The sequence below is a fragment of the Danio rerio genome, chromosome 11, assembly GCF_052040795.2.
Source record: "Danio rerio strain M-AB ecotype USA chromosome 11, GRCz13ab, whole genome shotgun sequence".
NCBI classification, from domain to species: Eukaryota; Metazoa; Chordata; class Actinopteri; order Cypriniformes; family Danionidae; genus Danio; species Danio rerio.
Window position 1 is genome coordinate 23,573,576 of NC_141031.1, and position 22,841 is coordinate 23,596,416.

A 22,841-nucleotide genomic window follows, 5' to 3' on the forward strand; every position below is an offset into this window, starting at 1 on the left:
ACACTAAAGAGTAATACTGTACCAATATTTCCCTTGTTTTTGTCAAAAACGTTATTTAAAACAGAATTATTTTAAAAAGGTAGTAAAGTTTGCACTTTATTTCCATTTAAAATTTTATTTTAAACTTTTACTATAAGTCAATTTTAATTATCAATAATTAATAGTCAATATTAAATTATCCACATTTGAAAATGCTAAAATGTCTGTATTTTGGTTCACATACAAGTAGACTGCTATATAACAAAAATCACATAGCACAACATGCTACTACATGTATTATAACATTATGTACGTCAGAGATTTTTGGAATGGAAGTCCCGCATCCTTTCAAGCCAATTCCTATAGTGATGGATTAATTTAGTAATTTAGTTCCTCTTACTGTAATGGGAGGTAAAAAGCCCCAAAAAAAAAAAAAAATCAAGAATACCTGTCGAAATTCCCCTCCTATCCCAATATAAGAGCACCTACCATCACCATGCACAGGTGCACATCATTTTACGAAGGAAAACACTTAGACCTCAGCAGGTAACAATACATTACATATACTAAATAAGATGCTTATGATTCTTATGATGCTTATGATGCTTAGATGCTTATGATGAATTTCTTTCTTTCTTAGACTCAATTGTCAGTGGCATAATGGAGAGCTCATTCATTGCATACAGCATGTTTATTTGCATCGTACTGAGTGGTCTATGGGATGCAGCCCAGGGAAGAAGGCTTCACTTGGGCAGTTGTAAAGTGAACATCCACACGCATGAACTCCGACACCACTTTCAGTACGTCCGTCAAGGCATGGTAAGCAAGCTGAAAGTTTAACCTTAGTCATGTTACTTCCTTCTGTTAAAATAGCTCGTGGCAGTTTGATGCAAGTCGCCTATGTATAAATAGCACTCGATTTCCCACCATAACAATGACGTCACCGGTGATGTCAATGGGTTTTCTTGACAGGCTTGACATGTCAACAAACTGGTTATAGATTTATTTTAGACAGCTGTTTCATTCTTTTTGACTCTACATACTTGAATGAGAACACCAGCGTGTTGCAAGACATGCTTTGTCACATTTCACTTTTGAGTTCAACATCCAGCTATTGGCTTTTATCCATGACACAGCATAAACAAACAAAAGGAATACCTCTGTGAACCCGGAGAATCTCAAATGTCTTCATCTTTCTGTGAGGCCTGCGTATCAGGCGGTATATCTACAGAACAGAAAATGTATACGTCATGAAAGCAGCAACAATGAAAGCCGTTTTAAAAGTGGCCTCATTTTTTTGAGTGTTTTGAGGTTTGGAATGACTATCACTACGCTGCAATCTGATAATATCTTGTGCTTTGACAGATTTCGGGTGACGATCACAAGGGTATCAGATTGCTGAGGAAAGACGTGATGAGTAGTTTACAGGTAAATAAGCGTTTGTAGAATCAATTCATACAATATGTACAACATATTACTAAAACATGTCCTCCCTGTTAGGCTACTGAAAGCTGCTGTTTTCTCAGCCAGCTCCTTCATTTTTACATGGACACGGTCTTTATCAGCTATACTAGCAGCCATTCCTTACATCGCAGAACCACCAGTGTCTTGGCCAACTCTTTTCTCAGTATCAGCAAGGACCTGCGAGTGTGTGTATGTATATACTACAGATTCTACTCTTATTTTTTAATGTAACACTGGAAAAAAAAAAGGAAAAGTCCAGAATAGTCGTAACTTCCCAACGTTATATGTAAAGGTCAAGATCAAAGAACGCTTAGCATTTGATTGGCATCAGTCCTTTGACTAACATATTGCTAAGTCATAAAAATTTGTAAGCTGCAATATCTTTTGGGACTTTTTCTGTGGTTGCCATTGTACAAACTGTAAATACACTAGCCTCTGACTAAATGATTGTGCAATGTTAAAACAAATGGATTTTAAACTATTTTAATTTTTAAAAAATGCTAGTAATTTTCACAAACAATTAAATAAATAGCAAGTTACTGATGTGAGTTGAATGTTTTTTAATCTATAAAAATAATGATAGCATATCGAGAGTTAAGTGATAAGATTTTATTTTTACACAATATTAAAACATAAATTAATTTGTTTATATTTTATTAAATAAATGCAATTTAAAGGTCCTGTGAAGTGCATTAAAATGTGCAATTTTTATTGAATTTTAATCTCAACTGAAAAATGTAGATAGAGAGATAGATGCGAGATAGAGAGATAGATGCGAGATAGAGAGATAGATGCGAGATAGCTCCTCCCCGATAAAAAAACAATAACACTTTATTTTGATTGTCTGTTGAACTGAATTAAATTGCATACATGCCATTTATTTCTTATTAGATTATAATGAGACTGTTGGGTTGGGGTTAGGGTAAGTGTAAGTTGACGTGTGCTTGCAAAGTTTCTTATAGTCAGTTAAATGTCTGTTGAAGGAGCAGTATCAACAGATGTTAAGCAGACAGTCTACTATTACTCAAATAGACCATCAAAATAAAGCGCTAACAAACAAACATCCAATAGCATTTCATTTCATCACAATTCTGCAAGTGAGAGCAGTTGAGTTCAAGCACATCAAATGAAAAGTGTCTTAAAGGGGCGGGAGATGCTAGAGGGTATCTGATTGGTCAAGATTTGATGTAGTATGTGGTGATGTCAAAAAATTGTTGACCAATTTAGGCGGAAGTGACAAATTGCAAACTTTACATGTTTATATTTGTTTTATAGTTTCAAAACACAAATTTTGTCACTGTTTTGGAGCACAAAATAGACTAATAGATATCCATAAAACTAACAGACTGAAACTACCATCTAATAAAAAATTCATAATTTTCACAGGCCCTTTAAAATAACTTGTTTACATAACAGGTTTTACATTATGCTTCATTTTATCCAATAATATCTTGATAGGACTTAAGTCCCAATTCATGCTATTATGTGCCTATTTATGCAATACTAACTTGTCACCTTCGAATTATAAAGTTATATCAGACATTTTTGTCAAAATTGAGTTTTTGACATATTCTTATTAAATGACAACATAATTACATTATGGACTGTTTTTTAGTTGTTTACATTTTAAGAATTTTTATTAAAAAACAAATCTTACGCACATACTGTTTGCAAAATGGAATGCAAAAACTTTGAAGCTCAATTTCTCAAAATCTTTCAGATTGCAGATAGAAGCTTATAATTCCAAGGTGATGAACTGTTTATAAAGATGATTTAATTATAATTTTATTCTACATTCCTAATCCCAAAACCTAAATCCAACTTCCACCTTACAATCAAGCTAATAGTCTAGTAATTGTTGTATCAGTAATTATGGCAAAATAAAGTGTTACCAATATATTTTTATGGACTTTATTTTAGGCATAGGCCTTAAGCCTCATTTTAGCTTCAGCAGATGCAGCATGTTACTTATTGACATTTTTTGTTAATTTACTTACAATGTACAGAGTTTTTGTGACTCTCTAAAGTACATGAATATGTGGCGCATGATTGGTTGTCAGTTACTAAGCACCATGCTATAAAGTTTTTGTGTGTGTGTTTTTTCAGAGTGTTTTAACTGACATTAATTAGGTAAAATTGAGAACAAAATTGTAGAAAAAAAAAAAGATTTGGGGTCTTTGAATTGTTTTCTGCAAATAGAGGGGAAATTAAGTGAAAAGTCTTATAACTATTCTTGCAGAGAGTTGATTTAGGAAAGAAAATGAGCAGACTAATCTAACCATGTCACTGTTTCTGTCTATGTTAAGCATGCAAATGCACACTGTGAGTGTGGTGAGAATACCAGACTACAACTCAAGAGCATTCAAACGGCATATGAAAAGGTAAGAGACACAATTCACTGACAGGACACATAACAATTCGGCATGTGACTGTAAAACACACTAATAATCTGCACAAAATCTCTCTCCATATTTCTGATGACAGCTTGATCAGGCAGCAGGAACAGTAAAGGCTATTGGAGAGCTGGATTCACTTCTGGAATGGATAGAAAGTTTCCAACAACAATGACAACACAAGACCCCATTCGATTGAATCTGAATATTTATTATATTTATAATGTACAGCTGTTTAGGTTCAACAGCAAAGACTCTATTGCATAACTTGGACTCTGGATTATTTAAAATGTATATATTTAATAACTTAAAGTTTATATATGAATTATTTATGTGATATGTAATGAACTACTTTTTTGACTTCTGTTTCTAAGCAAATTTGCATGATAAGGTAAAAATATCATGCTGCAAAGTAGACCTTTGAGGTCAAATTGTTGTCAATGAATATTTGTCTTCATTAAAATTTTTATAAACTAGCGTATGTCACCTGTTTGATCATGTTCATGATGAATGATACACATTATAGTAAATTGCAAAACAAACTGATGTTTCATTTGCGGAATATCAGCCCATCAGCGTAAGCAAAAGTAACCTTGTCATGTTTATGCTAAAAGGAAATGCGCTGATGCTAAATAGCTTCCGTACGAAGGTGTCAGCACGTCATCTCTCCAGATTTTACAATAGATCTGTTCATCAGGTTAACTTTCAATTTAGGTAACAGATTCACAGCTATTCATAAAGAATACATTGATGTATAAATGTGTCATGCCACGTCAAATTATGAGTTAATTCTTAAAGAGGCCTTCACAGCACTGATAAGAAATTATTAGAAAAATGAATGACGCAGAACTTCTGCTAAATGATGCACTATGGAATTGGAGTTTGCTATTTACAGTAATAATAAAAAGTAGCAAAGGCAGTGCGCTTACAGTACATGAATCCATGGGTCGTCACACTTGGATACATGTAACTTTAAAGTTTTAAATATTTTCAATAAGCATCCTTAGTGACCTCCACTGGTCAAATATGGAATCAGATAAGTCTCAAAAGAAATTCACGCAAAAGACACGATGTACACATGCGTAGCCAAATTCACGTGTGTAAAATATTTATTTTTATTCACAAAAAAATTTCACGTGCACAAAATTAAAATACATTTTCATAAAATACATTACACAAATGCAAAACACCATTTGTAAATGTATGAGAGTGTACAAAAAGTTTTGAATGTTTAAAACTTGCGAGTTCATCCTGAGTGAGAATGTGCAAATCCTCTTTCACGTACGACTCCCCCTGGATACGTGTGTGTGTATTTTTGAGACTTTTCTGCCAGAGTCAGGGCTACTCGTACCTTTCAGCTAATCAGATGAGAGCTGTATTCAATAAAACCAACTCTGCGCTTCTTTTGCGCAGACTGTTCCTCTCCAGCATGTCAAACAGAGAAAGCAGCAGTAGCACCTTTTTAAAAAAATTTATTTATTTGACCATATCCTCACTCTTTTTATCCATTATTTTGTCGCAGCTCCGCTCTTCTTATTTATTGTCTCGCAGCCCCATGAGCAAAATGTATCCTGCAGGGTAATCATAAGTATTATTCTGGCCACACTTGCATTGCAGTGCCATTGTGGTCCAGTGGTAAGCACATTGGGTTACCATACCCATAGAACCGTGTTGGATCCTCGCCTGAGTTAATTTTTTTTTTATATTTTCTTTTTCAAGAAAACAGCTGCTTTAGAACTTCAAATGTTCAACAACCTTACAGTTTTATATGTCTTAACAATAAAAATAAAATAAAAAAATCAACTCAGGTGAGGATTGAATACAGTTCTATGGGCATGGTAACCCAACATGTTAACCGCTGGACCACAATAGCACTGCAATGCAGATGTGGCTGGAATAATACTTATGATTACCCTGCAGGATACATTCTGCTCATGGGGCTGCGAGACAATAAATAAGAATTCAAGAGTTCACACTTAGCTGATGATTAATTATAAAAGCTTGTTTGGCATGCTGTCCCGGGAGAGAGCCCTGTGCTCATGAGATCCTCGAGCCCAGGGCTCCCTCCCGTTGCAAGGCAGGAGGGGAGTTTGAGCTCAGGTAGATCTCGAGAACTCCCCAAAATGCCTTTGTATAGCTCGGGACAGCAGCCGCGTATTGAAGAGCCCCCCAAAAAGCAGGTGTAACAAAGCCATATCCGGCTGCTGGATATAGCGTTGATAGCTTAGGAAGAGAAGCTCCTACGGGAGCAGAGCAAAGTAGACTGCTAGAGCCTAGGCGGGGTGAGGGCAGGGCTGGATTGACTCCGCGGGAGTCAAGGCTCAAATATATACACCCCTGTGGGGGTGGGAGCTGGGGTTAGATTGCTCAAGCAAGAGTCGGGAAGATTTGGGCGGTGGAGACTCCTGCATGAGAGGGTGGGAGGTGGCCAGGGCCTGAACTCCGGCAGGAGTTGAAGCTCGTTTTAGTCGCTCCTGCGGGAGCTAGAGCTGAGGATTGAGGGCCTAAGCGAAAGGAAGAACATAGTGAAAGAGCAACGCTGAAAGAAACAGTTATCGGAGAACTCAACGCTGGAAAAGAAATTGAGGAAATAGGAGGGTAAGGAGATAAGGGGGAAGATCAGAGAAGGGTAAAGGTAGCGGAAGCACTCACGCTGTAAGGAAGAAAGAAGGGGCAGATAATTGCCAGGCGGAGAATCTCGACGCCAGAAAGAAGAAAAGGAGAATATAGGAGTATATATGCATATAAAAATATATGTATATGAATATATATGGTTATTACATGGTAAGGGCCGGGCATGGGCGGTGATTGACTCTTGCGAGAGTCGAAGCGACCCCTGCGGGGGTCTGGGAAAGGGAGGGGGCGGTGGAGACTGCAGCAGGAGGTGGCCGGGGCGGGACTCTTGCGAGAGTCGAAGCTCGTTTTAGTCACTCCTGCAGGAGTTAGAGCTGAGGATTGATGGCCTATGAGAAAGGAAGAAAAGAGAGGGCGGAGGAACTCGACGCCAAAGGAAGAAAAGGAGAGAGGGAATAACCTGCGTGCGTGAGCATGCACGTGCATCTATTCCTGTTTCAGCATATGCATGCACACGCATCGGAACAGGTATACATCGGATGTATGCGCATAACGCATAACGCATTGGGGGGAGGGGCTAGAGATGACTCGCGAGTCGGGAAGAGGGAGGGGGTAGTGCAGGCTCTTACGGGGAGGTGGTAGTGAAGGGGTGGCCGGGGATGGGCTAGAGATTACTCGTGAGAGTCGAAGCTCGGATTGGACCCCTGCGGGGGTCAGAGCATGGTGAGGGAAGGAGCATAGTAGGTTTGAAAGGAAAGTTAAGAGCATATATGCAACATGCACAACATGTAATGCCCATAGGCTCACACACTCATCGCTTGCACATGCATATGCATACTTAAACGTACGCCCACACCTATATATATATCTACGTGCAAATAAGCATGTATACGTGTGCAACTGCACACTGTATCTGCGCGAGCAATCACCCACATTCCCATGCGCACCCATACACAAGCACACACACACGCGCACTCCAGCCTACTTAGGGTCGAGCTCGTACCCCTAGTTCAAGTTTGGAATTTTGCTGGTTAGGGCTAGCTGGGCTGTCTTGAGGTGGGATCGGAAAAAATTGGACCCCACTAAGGTAGCTTTTTATGGAGCTCGCCTGGATATTTTTGGCTGTATGGAGGTGGGAAATAAATGAGGTGATGGTAAGCAATGAAAAATCTGGGAACTGTATTTGGTACAGGGTGTGGAAATATTTATAAGATTTCCATGCTGTGAGATATGACTCAAGGTTCCTTGGTGCGACAGCGTGAAGGATCAGAGATATGGAAGTTTTATGGCAATATCATCTGTAAATAGAGTGGAACAGGTGTTGGATACTGGTCTGCTTCCGGTACCAAGAGCCGAAATTTCTGGAAAAGAAAACTAGAGAGAGAATCAGCAATTTGATTTTTGCAAACTGGAACATGTCTAGCAGTCATAATGAATTGCTTTTTGGCTGCCGTCCGAACGAGGCGTCTTAGTAAGGGCATAATTGGAAGTGCGTGCGAGCGTCCTTTATTAATGCAATAAACGGTGGCTTCGCTGTCGCAATGAACGAGAATGCTAGAGGCGGACCATTCATCTCCCCATAAAAGCGCTGCTGCGACTATGGGGTAGAGTTCGAAAGCGCAGATGATTGCTGATTTCTGGGTAGACTGAGCATCTGCGGGGGCCATGTTGAAGCAAACCAGTGACCTTGGTAAAAGCCGCCGAACCCGACTGAGGGGGCAGCGTCAGTGAATAAATTAATATCCACCGGGGAAGAAATTAGGTCGCTATAGAAAAAGGAACAGCCGCTCCATTGCTTAAGGAAGGAGATCCATAAGCTGAGTTCATTGTGACTGGGTTTAGAAAGGTATATGTTATCTTCTAAACCGGGGACCGAGGAGGAGAGCTGAAGGAGGTGAGTAATAAACGGGAGGCCTTGGGGAATTATGCGCATCGCGAAATTGAAATGCCCGAGAATAGATAGCAGTTTGCGTTTGGTGCATGATTGTTTCTCGAGGAAAATTGAGATAAAGAGATTATACGGTCGATATTTTCTTTGGGAAGAGATGCTTGAAATTTATTCGAATCTAAGTTGATGCCCAGAAATTCTATGTAAGTGCTTTGACCGGCTGTTTCTCCTCTGCAAGGGGGATGCCTAGATTTTTGAAAACCTTTTGGGTGATCGATAGGTGATTAGCTGGGGGTGAAGAAGGTGGGGAAATGAGGAGAAAATCATCGAGGAGATGGATGATATGCGGGATTTCGTAGTTATTAGATAAAATCCAGCATAATGCTTCTTAAGCATATCGAAAATTTTAGGAATACTTTGCAGCCGAAAGATTATCGGACTGCAAAGTAAAATTGTGAGCGCCAATGAATGCCAAAAAGGTGCCAGAAGTCTGGGTGAATTGGCATGATTTTAAAGGCAGAAAAAATGTCGATTTTTTGCAAGCCAAGCATTGCGACCGGCTAAACTGATGAGCGAAATTGCTTGGTCTATATCATGATAATTCAGCGAGTATTCGTCTGATGGAATGGTGCTGTTAATGCTAGGAATATAGAATTGTGAGGAGCAGAGACCAATAATCAAGGGATTTTACTAGAGAATTCTCAAGTCGCAATGTCAATAGGACTAATACAAGAACGCTGAACAGTGGGGCAAGAATGGTACTATCATAAATTTATTATCGATTCTTTTTTGATTAACGAATTCACTGTTGCAGGTTCGGTAGTCGCAGATTGTAGATTGGAGCAGAATAAGGTTAAGGAAGGGAGAGCTGAAACGCCCGGGTTAGATCCTTGGGTAAGACCTGAAATCATAAATCAGAAGTTAGTATCAGGGTGACAACGCAATTCAAAGCAATTTGAGAAATATGGCATCTAGGGTGTGAGCTATGTGAGTGGAAATGCATCCTTTATGTAGAGTGTGATTGTATTTGAAGAGCATATAAAATGTAATGGGTTGGATGAGGGTCAGGTTCTGCAACCAAATGTCATGGTCTTTTTATTAATGCATGGTCTGATAGCTTGATGTCGCTACGTGCAAGGATGGTAGAGGTGAGCATTCATCTCCCCTCAGAATGGCAAATGGATGGAGAGCTGAGGATAAGGGGTATCATTTGTCTGGTGGTCCTGAAAGTGTTTATTGAAGATCCGTTGTCAGAAATGTCCTCCTATTCATAGCAGCCAATCAGGAAGTTTTTTTTGTTGCTGTTTCACATCCAACTGACTTGCCATTATAAGCTTACATAAGACACTAGTGTATGAATAAATGAGTCACTGGTCTAGTGTAATTGGACCTCAGTGCTCTGTGTATAATTTATTTATTTATTTCTTTTTTATTTATTATTATTATTATTTATTTATTTATTTTTTCAATTGCTAACATCAAAACTCTGAACTCTATAAGACTTCAAGGGCGATGTCACCACTTAGTAAAACTGTAAATGGAATGTTAGTAATTGGCTTTACTTTAATCCATGAATAACATTTGTTGGTATTTTAACTTCATTCACATACGTGTCTGGCCCAAATTCATTCATAAGACTTGCAACAGAGTCAAGAGTGAGGGCGGGACCTTCTCCAGAGAGCTTATTGGATGGTGACGCTTCTCCTTACAGCTATTGGCTTAAAGGAGAGCCAGTCAAGCGTACCAAAGGTGAAAAAGCCCGGTGGCCAATTTGCTGATCAAGTTCACCATTGTTTATGGCTTGAGCTGTTGCTCTGCTGAACATTCCAGCAAACAAGCTGTTAAATGTTATGGATCAGTGGACGGGCAAGAGGCAAGTATCTTTAGTTAAAATCATTGTTTACGCTAGTCTTGTTATTCAAAAGATTTATAAATGTTTTAGTCTAAATGTTTGGTAAAGTTATTTTGCGAAGCTTCCCTTCATGTGCATAGCATGTGCACCGCTAGAAAAAAGGTAATGGTTCAGTTTCATTGCAATGGCTTTGGAGTTTTTGGCTGTCATTTGCTGGAGAATGGGGTTAAAGACACAGCAGATGCGTTGAAGTGGAAGGTTTGATGTTTTGTTAAAGTTGTTGATGCAATTGTTGGAGTTGTTTTGAAGTAGTAATAGTAGTAGTTGTTGTTGTTGCTGCAGTTGTTGTTGCTGCTGTAGATTGTAGCTTGTAAATTATAGCTAGTAGCTTGTAGATTATAGCTGGTAATTTGTAGATGGTAGCTGGTAGATGGTAGATTGTAGCTGGTAGCTGCTTTGGTTGTCCATGCTGGTTTAGAGTAGGTTCTTCAACAGAGCTAGCTACAGTGAAGCTGCCTCTTCAAAACGAAGATAGCAATGGAATAAACCCCAGGGTATTTATAGTAGTTTAGGAGTCATCTGATTGGATCGTAATGAATTAGATAATGCGGGTCAGCTGCTAGCAATCATAAGCACGTGATCCTCTCGAAATTTGTTTATACATAAACTTCACGAGCGGAGCTGCGGCAAAATAATGGATAAAAAGAGTGAGGATATGGTCAAATAAATAAATAAATAAATAAAAAGTGTGACTGCTGCTTTCTCTGTTCGACATGCTGGAGAGGAACAGTCTGCGCAAAAGAAGCGCAGAGTTGGTTTTATTGAATACAGCTCTCATCTGATTAGCTGAAAGGTACGAGTAGCCCTGACTCTGGCAGAAAAGTCTCAAAAATAAACACACACGTATCCAGGGGGAGTCGTACGTGAAAGAGGATTTGCACATTCTCACTCAGGATGAACTCGCAAGTTTTAAACATTCAAAACTTTTTGTACACTCTCATACATTTGCAAATGGTGTTTTGCATTTGTGAAACGTATTTTATTTTGAAATAAATAATGTATTTTTATGAAATGTATTTTTATTTTGTGCACGTGAATTTTTTTTTGTGAATAAAAATAAATATTTTACGCATGTGAATTTGGCTACGCATGTGTACATTGTGTCTTTTGCGTGAATTATTATTGAGTCTATTCTGACTCCATAGTCAAAGGTGGTGCTAGAGCTTTCAAGATTTATTCCAGCAGTCATCAGCTTTATAAAAGACAAACAGCAAGTAGTGAGGATTGAAAACTTCACATCCAACACCCGCACCACAAGCACTGGTGCCCCACATGGATGTGTTCTCTCCCCACCTCTTTTCTCACTGTACACCAATGTCTGGCGTTTGCAGATGACACCAATGTCATTGGACTCATCCAGGACAGTGGGTCTACATATAAAAAGGAAGTGGAGCAGCTGACAGTCTGGTGCAGTCACAACAACCTGGATCAGACAAGCTCAAAAATGGAGAACTATCAGAGGAGAACTTCAGGAGAAACCCCCCTGCAGTCCCCCCACTCAGCCTCTTGAACAGCACTGAGACAACACCATCTCTCAGGACTTGAAGTGGGACACTCATGTTGCCTCCATTGTGAAAAATGGCCAGTAGAGGTTGTACTTCCTTAGCAGCTATAGATATTTAACCCACCTCAGGAGCTACCGAGACAGTTTATTTGCTCTCACTGAGTCAGTTCTGTGTTCTTCCATGATTGCATTGCTCATAATTGTTTTAATTAATATTTTATTTTCCACTTATTTGAATGTCCTTCTTTTTTCTTGTGTTGATATGTACAGGCATGTATGTACCCTAAGCTCTTCCAAACCACAAAACAATCCATTTTGTGTTTACACACTTAGCCAGCCAAGTTCTAATACTGATCTGGAATTTAATTCAGGAGATTGTACAGGATTTAAGCTGTAGTGTTTGGGAGTGGTGTAAAGTAACTAATTACAAATACCCAAATTACTGTAATTGCGTAGTTTTTCTTGGGAATTGTAATTTACTAAGTAGTTTTATAAATGTGTGCTTTTGCTTTTCCTTGAGTACATTTTTACTGCAGTATCTGTACTTTTACTCCACTACTTTCCTTCAACCTGCAGTCACTACTTTATTTTTTCCTGTCTACTGGGGATTATAAAAATCAGTCCTGTCATTCCTGTCCAATCAAATCACACACAGAAGGTAAATCACATCATAATGAACTACCTCAAAACATGGGCGATTTATAATTGCAGCAAACTCTTTGGAAGCGTTAAAAGTGTCCAAGAAGATGTCCAAAACTTTTACATGCATTAACCCAAAGATTGTTTAGACCATTGGTCACCAAACTTGTTCCTGGAGGGCCGGTGTACTGCAGACTTTAGCTCCAACCATTGTCAAATGCACCTGAACAAGCTAATCAAGGTCTTACCAGGTATACTTGAAACACCCAGGCAGGTATGTTGAGGCAACTTGGAGCTAAACTCTGCAGGGACACCGGCCCTCCAGGACCAAGATTGGTGACCTCTGGTTTAGACTGTTGGTCACTGATAAGAAGATGAAGGACGTTTACTGTATGATGACTGAAATGGCTTTAAACACCCAGCAGGTACAAGACATCAACATGACGTCAGATTGATGTTGTATCCCAATGTTATTGGGACGTTGCATTTTGTTTGTAAATCTGGTTGATATCAGAACTTAACGTCAGGTCAACATCATTGTCCAACGTCCAATCTAAAAGTACCCAAATATCAACGTCTAATGAAGTTACAGCTTGACATTACCACTATGACGTGTATCAGATGTTGGATTTTGGTTGCCATACCTGACGAATAAATGTCAGAATTTGACGTCAATATGATGTTGGTTTAAGATGTTGTCTAAACAATGGATTTTGGTCACTTTCTAACAACTTAAAATCAACCAAATATTTGACGTCAATATTGCATCAGCTTTTAACAGTGTAACACTCACTACTCACAACTCTTGAGTACTTTTAAAAGGGCTATTTTTTACTCCTACTTTGAATAATATTTACAACAGGTACTTTTACTCTACCTGCACTACATTTTTAGGAAAATATTAGTACTTTTACTTGAGTATGATTTTTCAGTACTCTTTCCACCACTGGTGTCTGGATGGTTTAATGACATTAATTGTGAAAGACACAAACACTAACTTACATATTCAGATATTCCTATGCTTACAAAAACAGCTATTAGAAATGAGAAGAAACACAAAAGATGATAGAGGCGCTTTTGACAGGGAATTCGAAGAGGACAAAGATGAGGTACTGAAGTGGGTAAATTTTCTGCTAACCATAAAGGAAGAAATGGCACAGAGGATCTTTCAGACCAAATATTACAATCGAAGACTGGAAGAAGCCTGGGAGCATTATCTCTAGAAAAAGATATTCTTTGCCAACTAGGAGCTATGACCTTAGAGGACAGGACTCCGGGAAGACTGCCTAGATGACTGCCCAAATGCTGAGGTAATAGAAGAAAGGCTTTGATATTATTGTATGTAAATACATCACCATAGAGAGTGTACACAAAGGGATTTCTTCTATGTGTTAATATATATACTCAAGTATAACAAACCTTAGATATTCTCCAGTATATCAGACACTAATTGCTACTTTGCTGTGTATTTACTGAAAGGGATTTCTATGTATTAACAGATATTCCCAAGTATATCAAGCTTTAGATATTCTCTAGTATATCAGACCTTAATTGCTGTGTATTTACTGGAGGGGATTTTTTATGCCTGTATTAATACTGTATAAAAGGCCGGTGCAAACAGACCAGCAGTGCACTTAAATTGACTTCTGTATACTAAATGTCTTAGACCCTTTATTTTCAACGAAGGATAAAGGATTTTGTTTTGTTATTGTGATGGTTTTATTCTTCTTTTTAACTGGATTTATTTTATTAATAAAATAATATATTATTCATTTTCTTAACTGGAGTGGACATTGGCTTAATTTGCAAAACCCATCAAGATACCTTGTGTGGTAAGGTATGAATCTGATTTATTCCTTAAACATTACAATTTAAGGTCCTAAACAAAACTCTATCTAAGAAATATAGCCAAGAGAGAATTCTGGTTTCTTTCTTTATTTAAGGTTTTGAATAAAGGCATCCAGTACAATGCTGATATTAAATTTCAGGCATTCAAAGTGCTGAATATTTTTGTTCAATCTGATACATATCTGATGCTGAATATTATGATGGCAAAATGAAACTTCTTTTAATGGATATCTATACTAACTGCCATTAGCGCAAACAATAGTTCCACCAAATTACGAGGTGATTAAACATGACTTTAAAAGTCACAAAAATGCTTTAAAAGTTGTTGTTACAACTGAAATACTAAAAAATGCCTTATAAATTGAATATTTTAAGTAATGCATGATACTACTTATAAATGACACTGACAGTCCAGGCTCTTCCCCTAATCACCCATCCCAGTCCTCAATTTCTGAGTTCATACACACCTGATCACTATTACCCAATTAGCACTCACTGTATAAGAGCATCCTGTTTCCACTCACATTTTGTCTGGTCTGCACTACAGACAAGACACGTATCCTGACCGCAGACTCTTACAACTAAGGCTCCAGCAATCCAATTCTCCTTCATCCAGACATAGAGGTCCTGTCTATCATAACATAAGACCAGACCTTAGCACCATATATCAAAAAGACATGGGTTGTTTCTCAACTTCAAAAACGATGAGAACGGACTTCCGTTCTTGTGAAGACTGGTCTTGCCAGGTCTCCTTGGAAGAATGAACTCGGGAGACCTCTAGAACAGAGAACGTGTTCCTGTAAGAAATGAAATGCTGCGTCGTTCTTTATGGTCTTCATGATCATCATGCATTTTTAGCAGAAAATTATTGAACTGAATTTAATAAAAATTCCAGAAAATAAACACCCTTAATGTGTTTATTCCTTTATTAAGTTTTTCATGGTAATGTTTATATTCATGGTTTCATTTAGGGAAACTTCTTTTAGTTTAGACTCATGTTGTAAGATTAGTTTAGGTGTTTTGCCCCTATTTAATTTTGAGTTTTGTAGTTTAATGAGTTTAGTTCGGGAGTCGTGTGCACTGAAGATGTCGGTTTTTATTTATTTATTTTTTTGTTGCCTAGTTTAGACTTTAGATTTAAGGATTGTTTTGTCTTGGTAATTAGTTTGATTGGCTCACGCTCATTGTTTTCGTTTAAAGAGAATAATTGTAAATGTTTATTTTTCTTTTTTCCATTTAATATTGTTACATGTTGTTTAAATCATTGAGTAAAAAAAGCTTAAATAGAGAATTGATTCCTGCCTTATCCTTGATCTGTCGCACACATTGCCTTTGTCTCACTTAAATGTTACAGCATCCCACTTAACATCTTAAACACATAAGAGCTTGATTAGCTAGCCCCGGTCTGTTTGATTAGGATTGGACCTTTCAGGACACTGGCTCTACTGGAGCACCCCTGATGTAATTGCTTTTCCTGTGAATGCTTTAAAAGCAACCAAATGCATTAAAAATATCTATCTCCCAGCCTGAATATTTAAAAATAATTTTGAAAAGGTACCCTATTCAATCCTGTCGAAGGCTTTTTCAGCATCCTATGACAGGACTGCATGGTCCTTGACAGGTTGTTTTTCATATAATATATTTAAGATTCTGCATATGTTATTGAGGATTTTGTATTCCAATCACAAATCATTTTGGTTATTCATAATAAAACAGAGTATGTTTCTAGTCTCTTATAGGGACTTATTTAATGCCACAGAACATTAAACCTGATTTGTAACCTGATGTTGATACACTGTAAATCAAGCAAACTATGGGAAGATTAAATAACTTCTCAACATAATAAGAGAAGGGGAAAAGCAAGGTAACACAAATATAAATAAATTACTTTGTAGAATAGGAGACATTGTAACATGATGGAAAAAAAAACATTCATGCACAGTATTTATATATTTCAACGCTTTCCATTGACACTGAAACATGTATTATTCCATTTTGATAACGGAACAAGAAACGTGAGACACATAGCTGACTTGCTTTGAATATCATGAATCACTTTCGTAACAGCTTTAAAAAAATAACATTCACTGAAACCAGCTCAGCAGGAAATTTCCTGTTTTAAGTTCTTGCTGAGCTATTGACACATGGTACACCAAGCAAGCAACACTAGGCAGAACACTACCTGTATTTTATTTATAGTACTCACTCGCAGTCAAAGTAACCCAATACCCAAAATGTAAAACAGAAAAAAAATGCAGTTTGGTTTTAAATTTGTACAGTTTCGCAAGGTCAAAACTAAAAGTACAGTTCAAGAGGTCACTCTTTATCAACTGGCAAAGTACATACGCAATACACTTAATATACTTCCCCTTAAACTTCCCAAGTATAATGAACAAAATTGCCTGCTAATGCCTGAGGAAACTAAAGATGACCTATTAAACCCACATCCCCTTGATATTTGTAAATGAGACTAAAACCATGTTTCTGGACATCATGGCATGACATTAATCCAGATTGCCAAATTTTATAATTTCCTTTAAAATGGAATTTAATGATTGGTAGTATCACAAAAACATGGTTAAAAGAAACTTGCGGTTTTAAATAGAAACCAAACCTGCAGCCGAGTCAGCAGTTAAGTCATCCATTGATTTACATGTTATAATTTAACACATTTAAATGATTTTGACAGACAGCGCCTGTTAAAGCAGGGCAGTTGTTTGAGACCAATTGCAGTGCCAAATTTTTTTATTTTACCATTTACTAAACATGTAAAATAATTGCCTCTATTTTGACGGTTTCAGGCTTTCACAACCAATTTGAATGTTATCACTCGATTTAATGGCCATTATCAGGGGTTATCAGCTGATAGTTATCAACCAGTAGGGGCTTTTTGCACCTACTGGTAAGCTTAGAAGGCTGTCATCATTCAATTTAATAAAATTTTATGTTAATTACCCTAACCCTAAATCCAACCATGACAGTAATTGAAAAAGCAGTTCTGGATCTGAACAAGTCTCTATTGATATGGGCTGTGGTGATATGGCCACAGATTGGTTACTCACTGAAGCTAAGCAGGGCTGAGCCTGGTCAGTAGGGACACTATACAGTAAACGGGCACCGTCTTTCGGATGAGATGTTAAACCAAGGTCCTGACTCTCTGTGGTGATTTTTTAAAAAAATCCCATGGCACTTATCGTAAAGAGCAGGGGTGTAAACCCGGTATCCTGGCCAAAGTCCCCCAATTGGGCCTTACGATCATCCTTACCCATCGAATTAGCTTTATCACTGTCTCTTAACTTCATCAATATCTGGTGTGTAGTGATCACACTGGTGCCGTTGTCCTGTGGCTGCCTTCACATCATCCAAGTGGATGCTACACAAATGGTGGTGTGGAGAGACCCCCCTCGTGATTGTAAAGCACTTTGCGTGTATGGCCATACACAATAAATGTGCTATATAAATACACATTACATTATTATAGCTGATTAACCACAAGAATTACTTATATTATTTATAAAATGTCCCATTTATTGTATTTTATTAACGTCTACCCCTACCCCAACCCTAAATCCAACCGTCACAGTAATGTAAAAACAGTTCTGGATCTCGAGTCTTCTCTATTATAATGGAGAATTAACCATGTGAATGGATGCGCCTACCAGAAGGCACAGAAGGCCCCTACTGGCCCATATATATCAGCTGATTACCACTGACAATACCCAATCAATCAAGTGAAAACATTCGAACCGGGTGGCTTTCAACAGCCAATAACTGAACTCTCAAAACACTGAGAGAAACATTGATTGGACAAACAACGTTCATCCTCATGCATGATCCATATCCTCATGTTTTTGACAGGTACCCATCTAAAAAGCTTTATGATTAAAGTTATAATAATAAAATAATGCAGATGAATATTGGAGGTTTGCTTTAAGAGATACAAAAGCTTTGAATTGCTTCACAGCTCTAAATCTAGTCTTTTGAAACCCACAATAGTAACCACTATAATGCTGTTTGCAAATGAGACTAAAGCCATCTCTCTAGACATCATGACATTATTCCAGAATTCCGAATGATGTTCGATTATACCACATCCTTAAAATGTAATCTCATGCTCCCACGCACACACACAACTTAGTAAAATGAAACCTGCGGTCATAAACAAAAAGCAAGCCAGCAGTTGAGTCAGCAGTTGAGCGTTTTTTATATATATTCATTTTAACATATTTACATAATGCACAAAAGTACAGAGTCTCACAATTGTGCTAAGTTTGATACATGTTCAATATATCTTATAGCAGCAGCTTTTCAAAAGCCAGATTGTATAATAAACTGTAGTCTGTGACCAATCACTGTGCCACAATTGTTTATTGTAGAAAAATAAGATTAAACTAAACACAATATTTTTGAAAAATTATTGAGAATTTGGTTTAAATTACTTGATTTTTTAGGGTTTAAGGCTTTCTGCAACCTATAGTTGACCAGCTTTGAAACATATTCTCTCCATTACCACTACTGTCATATATATTGGTAAGACTTTATTTTGATGCTCCATATTGCAATTCTTTTTTTTTTTTTTTACAAAATGTGTCAAAGGGACTATCAAAATAAAGTGATACCTATATATTATAAACAGTTAGGTCCATAAATATTGGAACATCCACACAATTCTAACATTTTGGCTATATACACCATTACAATGGATTTGAAATTAAATGAAATGAAGATGTGCTTTAACTGCAGATTGTCAGCTTTAATTTGAGGGTATTGACATCCAAATCAGGTGAACGCTGTAGGAATTACAACAGTTTCCATATGTGCCTCCCACTTGTTAATGGTCCAAATGTAATTGGACAGAATAATAATCATACATCAAACTTTCACCTTTTAATACTTGGTTGCAAAGCCTTTGCAGTCATTTACAGCCTAAAGTCTAGAATGCAAAAACATCACTAGATGCTGGGTTTCATCCCTGGTGGTGCTCTGCCAGTCCTCAACAGCAACTGTCTTCAGTTCCTTAGGTTAGGCTATAGGTTAAACTTTATTTGTCCCCGAGAGGAAATTTGTCTTGGGCATAAAAGGTGCTACAACATTGTCTAAACAGACAGTAAAAATAAATGAAACAAAACAATTAAGAACAAACAGTTAAGAACACATTGTTTACAGAATAAGACCGTATATAAGTATAAATATATAAAACACAGAACCCAGTCAATTGCTAGCGTACTACAGAAGCAGTGTTATTGGTAGAGTTCAACAGTTTTATGGAGGTAGGAACAAACGAAAGCTTCAGTCTATTAGTTTTACACATTGGCATTTTCAGTCTTTTTCCTGATGGTAACAGCTGATATTTACTAAAAAGGGAATGTTTAGAATCAGCGCTAATACGTATTGCTCTTTTCATAGCCGCCTGTTCGTATAGAGTCTGGATGGGCTCATATTGTTTTATGCCTATAATATTCATGGCTGTTTTTTGCATATGAACCTATTTATTTTTCAACTGAACAGACAAGTTTCCAAAATCAGACTTTGATTCCATAGCGAATAAGACTCTCAAACATAGCTCGGTAAAAAACAAGCAAGATATGGCTACCCACCCCATACAATCTCAGCCTTCTTAAGAAATAAAGCCTGTGTTGTAGTTGTGTGCATAAACTCTCAATGTGTGTTCTCCAACAAAAAAACACTGTCCATATAAAACCCCAGGGATTTGTAAGATGTGACTTGCTGTATCACTGTGTCTTTAATGATCACAGGCCTGTGTTCAGAAACACTTTGTGGGTCAAGGACCATTTCTTGTGTCTTTTTTACATTTAACACAAGACAGTTCTTTTATCACACCACTGAGTGAAATGATCGATTTTACTGTGGTAGGATGATAGGTCCATGTCTTTGTATAAGAGACTTAAAATGGCAGTGTCATCAGCATATTTCATAATATAATTATTAAAATGTGTGCTCCTGCAATCATTCGTGTACAAGGCAAAAAGCACAGGTGATGAAACACAACCTTGTGGCACTCCTGTATTACTGTATCTGACCTCAGAAAGTGTCCCATTAACCCTTACCTGCTGAGCTCTGTTACTAAAAAAAAGGGTAAAACCATTTAATTAAGAACGTACTGACACCCATGTTATGCAACTTCTCTAAAAGTAGATGTGTCTGCACTGTATTAAATGCCGAACTAAAATCAACAAATAAAATACGAGCATAAGCTTCAGTATTCTCTAGATGCTTGGACACAAGATGAACAATGCTAAGAGCGGCATCCTCAGTGCTCTTATTCTGCCTATAGGCAAACTGGCATGTGTCTAAGAGTGGCTCTACCTCTTTTTCCAGTAACGAGGTTAAAAATTTCTCAAAACACTTCATAACATTGGAAGTTAGAGCAACAGGGCAGAGGTCGGTATCAGCTCTAGCACCAGGTTTTTTAGGAATTGGTGTTATTTGAGATTTTTTCCACAGAGCTGGTACATCGTTGGTATTCAAAGATCGCTGAAATAAAGGACACCATGCTACTGCAAGTTCTTCAGCACAGTTTTTTAACAAAAACGCTGGTAACCCATCTGGCCCAGTAGCCTTATTGGTGCGCAAGCGTCTAAAAAGATGCTTTACATACAACACTTGGGTCTACTTCTACCGAGGGGGTATCTTTAGTATCAGGTAATAATTGTAACATGCTATCACATTTTCCTAAATCCTTTTGTGTCTCAAATCTCAGATAGAAGTCGTTTAACCCATTTGCTCTTTGTAAACTATCCAATGTTGTGATATGTTTCTTAGCAGGGTTCATATTAGTGACCAATTTCATTGTTTCCCAAAGTTTCCTTGTGTTAGAAGTATAAAAGCTATGTTCCATAGCTTGCCTGTGTTGTTCTTTTGCTTTTTCGAAATGATAATTTAACTCTTTCTGTGCCACTAACAATCCAGCCTTATCCCTATTTCTAAATGCCAGCTTTTTTTTATTTATACACTCTTTAATGTCCTTTGTAATATAGGGCTATTTGTTAGGATAAACCACAACATCCTTTTTTTCCACCACATTATCCACACAGAAGGTAATTTAATCACGTATTGTGTCAGTGGCCTCATCAAGCTCTAACTGGTAAAATATGGACCAATCTGTGCATGCAAAACAGCCCTTCCTGCTTTTTCTTGGGACATTTTTCCTTCAGTTTTGTCTCCAGCAATTGAAATGCATTCTCAATCGGGTTCAGGTCTGGTGATTGACTTGCCGTTGTATAACATTCTACTGCTTTCCCTTCAAAAACTCTTTGGTTGCTTTTGCAGTATGCTTTTAGTCATTCATTTCAGTTCATTCTATGGTGCTGGTGTATAGAGCCAAAAATGTTAGAATTCTGTCAAATACTTTTGGGCCAAACTGAAAATATATATAAACATATATGCATAAGCCCATTTGGATGTATGCTCATTATTGTTGGTGTAGTCAATCTGGCAACCCAAAATTGTGAATATACCCCGTTCATCTGTTAGTAGTCAAAAATATTTACTGTATCTTTAAACAAACACAATCACAGTAAAGATGATATCAATAATTAATTTTCATATTGAAAGATCATTTGAAGTTGAATTTTATGTAGTCTTTTATATCTCTGAGAGTGTTCCAGACCTGAGGTTCGAGGATAGAAATTTTGGGAAATGTATAGTAGGATTTCACAATATTTATTATTTTACTGTTTTTTGTTTATTTAAATATATCTGTGTTGAGTTCCCAGTACTGGGATCCGGCTGGAAGAGCATCCACTGTGTAAAACATGTGCTGGAATAGTTGGCAGTTCATTTCACAGTGGCAACCTCTAAAATAGAGACTACGTCGAAGGAAAATGAAACATCCATGTTGATCCTTTACACACGTGTTTGTTTGTTTTTAAAATCCACCTATCACCAAACAGTAATGTTTTTGCGTTTACACTTTTTGTAACATTTTTTATTTTGCAGATCAAATCAACTGAGCATACAAAGATTTAAGATTTCATAATGTTGGTCATTGAAAATAAGACATGCACACAGTGTTCCATGCAGCGACAGGAAGGGAGGAGCTTCTATGCTGCAAAACATCCATAGGTACGCTTGCAGCAGATGCATACCGTTTTGTTTTGAAACACAGTCGCAGTCATGTGGGTATCGGCACCCACAAAGGCACGAGCCACAAAAGCTTCATCCTATATGCTGGTCGACGTGCCTCATATCAAGCACTCTCATGTGCGTCATTGCAGAACGCCTCTGAGAACAGCGGCTTTGACACCTTAACTAAACACAGTTACACTAATGAAAAAAAAAATGCTGAAACTGAAACTGCTGTATGATGAGGTGCATCTTACTGTTCCAGAAAAGGATTTCCTCTAAAGACAGGATGTTGCTTTCTGTCCTCGGACTGGAGGTGACCCCTGCAGATAAATGCTAAATGTTATGTGCAATCATTCAGACAGTCATGGATTATACTTAATCTAAAGCAGATACTTAGATGGTTTCCAGATTTCAGCAGTTAACAACTGACCTCAAATCATCAAAAACATGATGATTGGACTACATGCATTCTCACTGAGTGTATATTTGATGTCTGGGTCATATATAAGTCATAAATTTGTTATAGATGGCTGATGGCATAGACACTAAATC

General features: G+C 37.6%; 1 protein-coding gene and 1 long non-coding RNA gene across 3 annotated transcripts in view; both read left to right on the plus strand.

Moving 5' to 3' along the window:
* LOC147841777 (uncharacterized) overlaps nt 1–22,841 on the plus strand; it is a 384,887-nt gene that overhangs the window by 198,929 nt on the left and 163,117 nt on the right. The gene's annotated exons all lie outside the window — the stretch shown is intronic.
* Nucleotides 480–4,313, plus strand: il20 (interleukin 20). 2 transcript variants are annotated; one of them, XM_087271590.1, is made up of 6 exons: nt 480–525; nt 620–798; nt 1,345–1,407; nt 1,480–1,632; nt 3,750–3,824; nt 3,928–4,313. In XM_087271590.1, the coding sequence occupies exons 2-6, from the start codon at nt 640–642 to the stop codon at nt 4,009–4,011; spliced, it is 534 nt and encodes a 177-aa protein (XP_087127716.1). In that variant the 5' UTR covers nt 480–525; nt 620–639; the 3' UTR covers nt 4,012–4,313.